General features: G+C 41.5%; 1 protein-coding gene across 1 annotated transcript in view; it reads right to left on the bottom strand.

Moving 5' to 3' along the window:
• The window catches only part of LOC102242814 (probable E3 ubiquitin-protein ligase HERC6), a gene marked incomplete at its 3' end in the record, with an annotated part of 20,397 nt that extends 14,210 nt beyond the window's left edge, over window positions 1-6,187 (bottom strand). The window contains exons 1-2 of the mRNA XM_014535244.1: window positions 6,141-6,187; window positions 5,193-5,362 (exon numbers count right to left, since the gene is read on the bottom strand). Of these exons, the coding sequence (XP_014390730.1) occupies window positions 5,193-5,362; window positions 6,141-6,187 (217 nt within the window). The remainder of the gene's footprint in view (window positions 1-5,192; window positions 5,363-6,140) is intronic.
• Between the last annotated feature and the right edge of the window lie 4,029 nt (window positions 6,188-10,216).

Genomic DNA, 10,216 nt, shown 5'->3' with positions numbered 1-10,216 from the left:
GGGCTCCCGGGGCTGCAGCCTCCCGGGGCCGGGGCCGCCGCAGAAGTACATCCCGCTCCCGCGCTGGCCGCCTGCCCAGGTCTCGCTGCCCGGACTCCTCCGGCTCCCGGAGGTTAGTGACCTGGTCTCGGCCAGCCAGCTGTGGAACTCCCCCCAAAGAGGGCTGTCCGGGCGCACTACGTCATCCGGGCGCCTCCCCAGACATTCTTTGGGGGTTCAAACCGGAGTGCCAAGTGCCCAGGAGCAGAGAGGAAAAAACACCTAGATTGACATCCTCGCTAAGCCGCTTATGAGCTGTGGGACTTTGGGTAGGTGACGACGATTCTGTGCCTCACCTACCATGTCTCTGAAATGTGGACAGTAACACAGCAAAGCTAATACGTCAGGACAATGTCGTAGCTCATTAGTAACGTGTTAGTTAGAATAATCCCAGAGTGCTTTCATAAAAGCTTCCAAGTGCCAACCTTCAACTGTTTTTGGCAATAGAAATGCAAAATCCTCATGGTGCTTCCATTCCTCTATTTATAAACAGGTACATACTTAGCATAAGGTCAAACAACTTAATGTTACTTAGCAACATTAAGAAAAATACAACAGTAAAGGAATAGAGGGTGGGGACAGAAGGAACTATTGTTTTTGGTAAGATATCAGAGAAGGTATAAAACGGTGGAACGTGGGAATGAATCATGCTCATATCTAAGGGCAGAGGTTGCAGGGAGAGCAATTGAAGTTTTGAACAGAGAAGTGACATGGTCTGACTTTATTTTTAAAAGAATCATTCTGGCTGCTGTGTAGAAGATAAGAGAATAAACATGGAAGCAGAAAAGCCAGATAGGAGAGGCAGCTGCAGGAGTCCAGATCACAGGGATGATGCTGGCCGGCACTAAAGTGATGTCCTAGAGGGCAGGAGAGAAGAACTGATCACAGTCAAGATGTGTTGAAAGCCAGAGTCCACAGATTTGCTGCTGGATTGGAAATGTGAGGAAAGAAGGAAAAGAATTAGGATTTCTTCAAGGTTGGCTTGAGAGACTGGGTGAACAGTGGTACCCTTTACTGGGAGGGGGGACCTTGAGGGAGGTGCCAGTTTAAGACTGGTGGATCAGGAGTCCAGTCTGGTAATACCTGAGAGATGCTTGGTATAAAATGAGGCAATAAGATAAGCCATTTCAGAGTTGTGGAGAGAAGTCGGGGTGGAGCCCTGCTATTTGCAGTCCTCAGTGCAGAGATAATATTGGAAGCCAGATGGCTGACTGAGAGCAGGGGGTGGGTGTGGCTAGCATATAACAGAGAATGGATCCTAGAAAGAAACGCAGGAGGGCTGGTGTGTGAGAAGCAAGTGAAGAAGGGAATGATCAACTCTGTCTTTTGTTTGTCTAGCAAGTTGATCTTTAGGTTTAGCAAAAATGGAGGTCATTTTTATAGTATCCTTTATATACTCTCAGCTCACCTCTCATTACTACTACATTTTAAGTTCTTTCAAGATGAGAATACATGTTTTTCACTCTTAAGAGTGCCTGGCACATAGTGGTGCTAATAGGCATGTATTGGACAAATGGGTTGATGTGTGGTGAGTAAAGGAATAGCATTCATACTTCTGGCTCCATTTTACAATATGCCATTTACTATCTACCCTTTTCTGAATAGGAATTTCCGAAATGTGTATTACTTTCCTCAGACACAACAGTAAGAATTTGATATTATCAGCCTAAGACACTGAGCCCTCGTATTAAGTTATTTCTTTAAAAAAAAATTACTGAACTACAAAGTAAATGTATTATGCTCATTTTGTGTCACTACCACACAGTATAGTGTCTACCACATTAAAATAACTCAATACATGTTAGTGAGTTAAGTGAATCAAAGGTAAATTAAATAAATTGATTGTACTTTTAGTGCTTGAGAAAGATATAATTATCCATTCAGCTGTGTTCATGCACTTGGAAATAGCTCCCATTTATTGAATGCTTACCATGTGTTGACAATTTTATATAAAATATCTAATTTAATTCTTTAATCTGCTTTTTTAAGTTAAGACAGGTTTGATTGCAAGTGACAGAAAATATGACCTAAGCTTGCTTAATCAGAAGTTTACTGATAGATTGCATTATTATTTTTCAAAAATATTTGCTGCCCCTCTCTTTCTTATGGCATCAAGCTTGAGCACATGAATTTATTCTCGCCAGTGACGTGCAAGCAGGAAGCATCTTCCAGGCAGATGGTTTAAGAGCCAGTACTTATTCTCCTACCCTTGTCCCCCTATTACAACAACTGGTGGTTTCCAGATAGAGATTACTCCATCATCCTGGGTTCCGGATTAAAAAAGTAATTTAGCAGAGTTGCAGCTAATCTATTTAGCAAATGTGAGAAATGAATCTTTGTGGCTGTCAGGCCCTGAGATTTGGGGGAGAGGAGGGTGTTATTGCTCTGATAGCATAATTTAGCCTCTTCTGTCAGTCCCATAATTGAAAGTCTGTCAGCATGGCTGATTGGCAGGGATTGCTTCCTGCCAACAATGACCTAATGTCCTAATGACTCCATTTCTCTGTATCCCTTTACTCTGCCTCTTGCTATGAGGGCTTCCTCTTCAGGCTCCACACAGTGTACTCCACGGTTCCTGAATCTCCTCTGAGGTGGCAGGTTTAGTTGTGATGCCCTCAATGGCCAAGTTTGGGTCACAGGTCTACGCCTGAGCCAGTCACTGTGGATGCAGGTGATGGAGTCAATCACCTGGCAGGTCATTCTGCTGAGGAGATAAGCAACGTGTATCCTCTACATCAATCATGTAGAATAAGTATTAATATAATTCCTGTTTTGTGGATATGAAATCAAGGTTCAAAGAGTTTTGGTAACTTGTTTGAAGTTACATGGCATGTAAGTGGCAGAATTTTAACGCTAGTCAATTTGACTAGAAAGCCTATATAATTTCCACTCCTTAGTCCCTGATGCCTCCTTTAGTGTCCTCTTCAGGTTAACGGCACATCCTCACAACTATTCCATCTAGAAAATTACAGTCCACCTTATATTTCCTCCCCATTAAAAAACCTCCCCTAACCAATTAGCTGAAGGATGTAGGCTCATATCAGCCGCAGCTCATTTTTTATTCACTTTATATCCCTGCCACTCCTACCCTAGTTCAGGTCTTTTGCAATAACCTCTTGCATGCCTGTATCTCTAATATGTGGTATATCTAATCTATCTATATATGTAAAAGCCTAAGTGACCTTTACGACCGAACAACTGGAATGTCTGGTTGACCAGTTGCTATGACATGCACTGACCACCAGGGGGCAGACGCTCAACACAGGAGCTGCCCCCTGGTGGTCAGTGTGCTCCCACAGCCAGCTTCCCACGGCCCCTCCCCCTGGCCCGCCGGCCAACCTCCTGGTGTCCCTCCCCCTGGCTGGACCGGCCCCCTGATAGGCCTTGATTGTTGGCCAGGCGAATTCGTGCACCAGGCCTCTAGTCTTTTATATTCTAAGAGTTATCTGCAGGAAGCACAGTTGTGATCACATCACACACTTTCTGTAATGATTGTAGGCCTATTACTACAGAAAAAATCCTTTGTGTATAATTTCAGGCCCTCCATGATCTGCTTCTAACTGATCTTTACAACTGCATTTCGCCAACAATTACAGGCATCACACACACACACACACACACACACACACACACACACACACACACTGGGACTAGTCACAATGAACAACTTGCCTTTTCCTACTTGCTTTTTTCTATATCCATGCCTTTGTCATTCTGTATCTTTGTCTAGAATCGCCCCCGCCCCCAATTCTGTTTACAAAAATATAACGTCTCAAATACCTCATCTCTGTGAAGCCTTGGACTCCACACATCAATTACTCCTTTCTGAACTCCTACAGCAAACAATGTCCTTAGTCTGCACACGCTCCCCGACATGATACTAATTACACTCTGTATTGCTATATTGTTCTGGCTTTGCCAGCCAACTTTGTGAGGGACCTTAATCATCTTTATAGCCTCACCAAAGCCTAGCAAAGTGTCTCTTACACAAAACATGCTGACTAGAGTGCCTGGCTGGAAGACGTGGGGGATGGATGCTTAGGAGATAATCAGCACTCAGTGACTATGAGGTAAATTAATTAGGTAAAACTCATGGTTAATATATTTTAAAATCCTTACTGAATGTCCATTATGGGTAAGTCATGAAGCAAACAAAATGTAATAATTGCTCACATTAGTATTTACTTTAGGCTTTACAGAATCCTTTCAGCTATTTTAACCTAAGCTTAGAGGAGGTGGGCATGAGAAGGAATACCACCCCTATTTCAGGGATGAAGAACTCAGGCTCCCAGGGTAAAAGTGATTGGTCTCAAATGACAAGTAAGTGCAACAGCCCATGGCTTTCCTTTCCACTATGCAACCATGTCTGATGAGCTTCCCTTTCTCAGAGAACATTCAGGTAAAAAAGGGAAGCAATAAAAATGGACTGTCATCATATCCATGAAATCACACTTTGAAGATTATTGATAGCTAAATCTCATGCAAGGAGCCTATTTTCCTTTCTTTTTTTTTTTTTTTTTAAACTAATTTTTCCTAACTGTTTTATGGAGGACAGGAGAATGAGAGAAGGAAAAGAAAAGAAAAATTTCTAACTACCCACCACATGCTGGTTTCTTTTACCATACATTTCCCAGTTAAGCTTTGCAACCACCCTGCAAGGTCCATATTACATGTTCCATACAGATATGAATAACTTGAATCTCAGAAAATCGTAGTGATGTGATAAAGGAAAATGGTAAGGTAAATGGGGGACCCCAGGTTCAAACCGTCTCTGCCTGCTTTCCACCAAACAGCACTGACTGCACAAACAGCGAGGTGAGAAGGATGTTGGAAAGGGGATGAGAGAGAGGGAGAACTTATAGAAGGTCATTGTGGATCACATAGGTTTGAGGAAAGAGCATAAACTAGACAGAAGGGGAAGAATTAGGTCTGAGGTCAATCCTTGAGGATCAGCTGGAAGGACATGTGAGAAGGAGTAGAGACCTTGTAATTATATTGCTTTTCTCTACCACCCTCTTCCTAGCCCTGCTTCTGAGTTCAAAGCCCATCCTATGTGCTACTTAGCCAGGACAGCCCGTAGACTGGACAAATGGCAAATGGAATGCACTTCATGTATTATTTTATGAGGACACTCCATATGCCATCCCAATTACCTCCAGATGGCCCATGGCAGATGTCATCCAGCGGTTCTCCACAAATGGACAAGACAGGTAGGATAGCCAGTACAAGTTGGGGAGAAAAAAAAAAGAGAGAGACCTGTTCAAGTCCCAACCTTTCAGTCTCCTTATTACTAGATAAGAAATAGTAATTTTGATTTTTAACTCTAGATGGCAGTATTAGTCAACTTGAACTCTTTTTTTTTTAAATTGAATTTATTGAGGTGATGGTTAATAAAATTATACAAATTTCAGGTATACAATTCTATATATTGTGTTGTGTTTTTATCACCCCAAGTCAAGTCACCATTTACCCCCCCTTTACCTCCCATCTCCCCCAACTCCCCTTCCCTCTGGCAGTCACCCATACTGTTGTCCGTGAAGCTCTTTTCTTTAATCTTAGGAGACAACTTGACCTATCTTTTTTTATGTTGACAGATTAATGGTTGACATCTCTTTTCTATATATAGTCTTATAATTATCCATAAGGATTTTTATGATTTTCTTTTTTATGCTTATTGGAGATATTGATATTTAAATTACTTAGGAAACTACAAAATGTTATATTCACATATTATATTATTACTACATTATTGTCATAACACATTTCATTATAGCACTGCTTTTATCTGGAGTCTGTCAGCAACCTCCGAGAAAAAGTACCTCTGAATCTTAGAAATGGTTGCCCCTCCAGCCAGGGGCTTCTAAACATGCCACCCAGTAACAAATTGAGGACAGGGCAAGACTTGTATTTTAACATTGTTTAACTTAATTTGTTAGCCGATGTGAACTAGTGGAGTGTTCTCTTGTAAATTAGAAAATTTCACCTGCGTGTTGTGACACTGTCAAATAATAATGGTTAACAAGATTCAAGTTTATTTCTCTCACACATTAAAAAGTCGTTGAGGTAAGCAACCAAGGCTCCTGTGGCAGGAACTCGGGCACCTTTTATCTGTTTCTTTTGGGAACTTAACGTCCACCTTCAAGGTCATCTTCAAAAACCTAACGGCACATCTTCACGTTCCAAGATGGCTACTGGAGTTGTAGTATCACAACACTGTTCCCAGGCAGCTAGAAATGAGGAATGAGGTTGCTATTCCCAAAACCCATACAACACTTTCTCATATGTCTGATTAACCAAAACTTGTTCACATGGCTATAGTAGCTGCAGAAGATGCTGGAAAACTTAAATGAAATTGGAGTTCTGTTACTAGGGAAGGAGTGAATTATTAGGTTGCACTGAGCAGTCTCTCCACAACCAGCAAGGAATTTGAGATGTTTGGTTCCCACAGATGGGAGGGCGGCATCACCGGGTGTGACAAGTGCAGTTAGTTGCCTAGGGCCCTTTCAGAAGGCCTGCACTTAGTTTAATGTGCTGCTGTCTCTGTCTTGAAATCCTTAACAATTTTCTCTTTGAACCTGTGTTTTGTAAGTCAAGTTTGTTGGAACACTGGAGTATGTGTGAGAGCAGAGGAGATACACGCAATATGTCTGCTGTTGCTTGCCACCCTATTTGCATATGGTATTCAAGATGCTGCCATAAGCATAAAATTCCATTGGATCCATGGTGTGTGAGTGTTCAGTGAGGCTCAAAGCTAGGATAAGGTAAGTAGGTTACACCTAGGACTGAGTAAACTAGGACACTGACAGCCCCTAGAGGCCACACTTTCCGTTTGAACCAGAACTTGGCTTCCAATCCAGAAAGAAGGCAATGGCATTCGAAGAAACACAGATGAGCAAGGAACCCTATCAGACCCTTTCTTACTCCTCATTTTTCTCAGTATTAGCCAACAAGTGGTACTGAAAGTGATATAGAAAGAAAAGGAAAGTTAGGGCAACCCCTAATTCATTTTCCTTTCAGTCCTCCCTTATCCTTCGGCTAAAATTAGAGTGTTAGTAGAACATGCAGGTATCAAGAAGTGGAATAAAACAGTTGGGTTAGTTTTGTGCAGTGTCTCCACCATTCTGGTAAGAATGAAATGCACATGAATATAAGAGCTACAAAATAGAAATTACATAGTTTTGATTCTTTTGCTTATGAATTAATAGCTTATGTGTGCATTTAAAATTGGCATTGCACAATTTAAAGATGAATGGTAAAATTTGTGCTCATAACTTAAAATTCTAATTTTCTTTAGTTAGAACAACATTAAATAGCAAATAAAAACACCATGACAAATTTAAAAAGAGATCGTGGAAGAAAAGAAAAAGTTTTATATTTTAGTACCTTTAATTTCCTTCCCCCCCCCCCCCCCCCCCCCTATTTTTTGAACAAGGATCTCTGCATTTCGTTTTGCGCTGGGCCTCCCAAATTATGAAGCTAGCACTGATGCAGGGTTTAAAAATTCAGTCAGACTGTGCAAAAACATTTATTTTCTAGAACTTATCTAAATTGATTCTCAAGCCTCTGTACTAGTGTTTGGGCAGGGATCTTAAACTCATCATTTAACACTCCCCCATCTCTTCTTGTTTGAACTGTTGTTTTCAGGCAAATACTGCATTTTCTAGATGTTTTTCTCCCTTTCCACTCCCCCAAGTCCTTTGTTATTATGGGAACTACAATAGAAGGTTGAAGGGGAAGGATGAAGCAATGTATACAACTTGAAATAAAAGGCTGTTCATATTATAGTGTTCACCAGGAGAGTTCATCATTGGGTCATGAAGTTTATGAGAATTTTCTTCACACTTGTGTCCTTTACCACCAGTTTCTAACATGTAAGAGAAGTTGAATCAGAATATAGAAATTCAGGTAGTCGAGTTAATGGAAAATCATTTAAGGGATATAATAAATTGCCTCCTGTTGAAGTCTGAGGAACTCAAACCATGATACATCTTACTTCTGCTGCCCACTAGTTAATACTTAGTAAGTGCTTTCTAAGTGACAGGCACTGTCATTAGAGAGTCACATGGAATATCCTGTTGTATCATCACAACTACACTATGAAGTAGATACAATTATTATCCCTATTTCACCTAAGATGGAACTGAGACATTAAGGAGTAAAGTAATTTGCCCAAAGTCGCACAACTAAGTGGCATGGCTGGTATATTATCCCAGACAGTCTAATTCCAGAACCTCCACTCTTGGTACACGTAAAGTGTCCTAATCTTTGCAAGGAAACACAGGAATTTATAATTAAATTAAATTTATAGAATGTATTTCCATTAGTGTATTGGCTTGACTGTAATGGAATCTTAAAGACTTGCAGAGGTATTTGATGGATATAAAATCATATCATCAAAAAAGTCATAAATGAGTCACAGTTTAAATATATGGGGACTTATGTGAAAGTGTGAACTTCAAGATGCACTTAAATCATCAAACGTCTGGGGAGCTTTGGACTGCAGGAAGACCAGAAAGGGACTATGGATCCCAAGAAACTACAGTAACTTTGAAATAATAGAGACAAATATGGGACTGCCTAAAAATCCTTCTTTATAGTTTTGTAAAAATTACATTATTTTTCTTGATATTTCTTTAAAAAACAACAAAACAAACACTAAGAACCACCATGCATGAAATAAATAATGGATTCAGAATAGAAATGTACCTGTGTGTCTCAAAAACAATTCAGTCTTTCAAACACCAATAGCTGTGTTGTATAAAATTAAGCCTGAACTGTATAATTCTATATAAAATAATGGATTTCTGATATTCTATTTAAGAAAAAACTAGATGCGGACACATTGGGATGGGTGTGTAGATAACATAATTGTCCCCAGTGACTATATCTATACTATACCTCCTGACTTCAACTCAGTAATAATCTGTTTTCTCTTGGTTACAAGTGAGTGAAGAGTAGCAGAATGTGCCACCCCAAAACATGACTAGGAGTTCAGGACATGCCACCTCAACATATGGCTCTTTAGCATGTTATTTTGAGCTGTAGGCACATGAAAAACAGCAAATGCATGGAGAAGTTTTCTCTGAACTCCCTTATCTGACTAAAAACAGATCCTCCAAAAGGAACTCAGTTGTTTGAAATCCTCTTCCCTGAAGTTTCATCAACCAGGGCGGATTGACTCTTATCACAGGAGAGGAGACTAGAAGTCGACACCACGCCTAGGCAAACCTTGCCACAAACTATCATACTTCCCATCTAGTCTTCTAAGGGCCCATCCTTGTTCCCTAAAATTCATTTTCTCTCCCATAAGAGGCCTACGTTCCCTATCCCTACTTCCTTTTCCCATTAAGATGGTATTTAAGCCTGAATTCAAAACCACTTCAGAGAGTTACTCATCTTTCCCTGGGCATCTCCATCTATATATGAAGTATCTATACTAATAAAAGGGTAATACGCAAATGGTCAGGACGCCCTCATGTGTAACGACCGATCAGCAGGTGCGAGTAGGCAGGGACTTGCAGCATTGGGAACTTGTGTCATGCTGTCACAATCCATCACCAGGAGGCCTGGGGCCCAGCGGAGGCCTCTGCACGGCTCTGCCAGGGGTCTGGAGGCCTCCGCATGGACCAGCCCAGAGGCAGGGCCTGGAGGAGGCCTCCACGCGGCGAGGCCTGGGGGTCCTGCGGCTCCATGCGGCGTGGAGGTGGGACCCCCGGCTCCGGCCTACCTCTTTGGGGCAATCAATCGAGGAGTCCCAGATAGGTGGGGCCTACCTCTTTGTTGCGATGGATCGTGGGGTTCCCGCACTATGACAGGGCACGGGTCAGGCTGGGGGACCCCCCATCCCGCTAGTGCATGAATTTTGTGCACCGGGCCACTAGTACCTATTAATAACTTCCTATCTTTCTCTCATGAATATGTCTTTTGTTACAGGTGTCTCAGCTAAGAGCTCAGGAGGATAAAGGGAAAATTATTGTTCTTTCTTACATGATTACAAGACCCACTGGACAAATTATGATGCTAACTCTCCTGGTCTCTTTACCTGGGTTCAAAGAATGAACACAAAACCCAAATCAGGCCAATCAGAGTATTTTTTTTCCCTTGGGATTTTAAAAATTTGAAGCTGGTAGAGAAGTACTCATTTCTCCTAGGCTGTAGGACTTACCTCAGATTGTCT

Source organism: Myotis brandtii, unplaced genomic scaffold (genome assembly GCF_000412655.1).
Source record: "Myotis brandtii unplaced genomic scaffold, ASM41265v1 scaffold1403, whole genome shotgun sequence".
NCBI lineage: Eukaryota > Metazoa > Chordata > Mammalia > Chiroptera > Vespertilionidae > Myotis > Myotis brandtii.
This window is presented reverse-complemented; position numbering and strand designations above follow the sequence as displayed.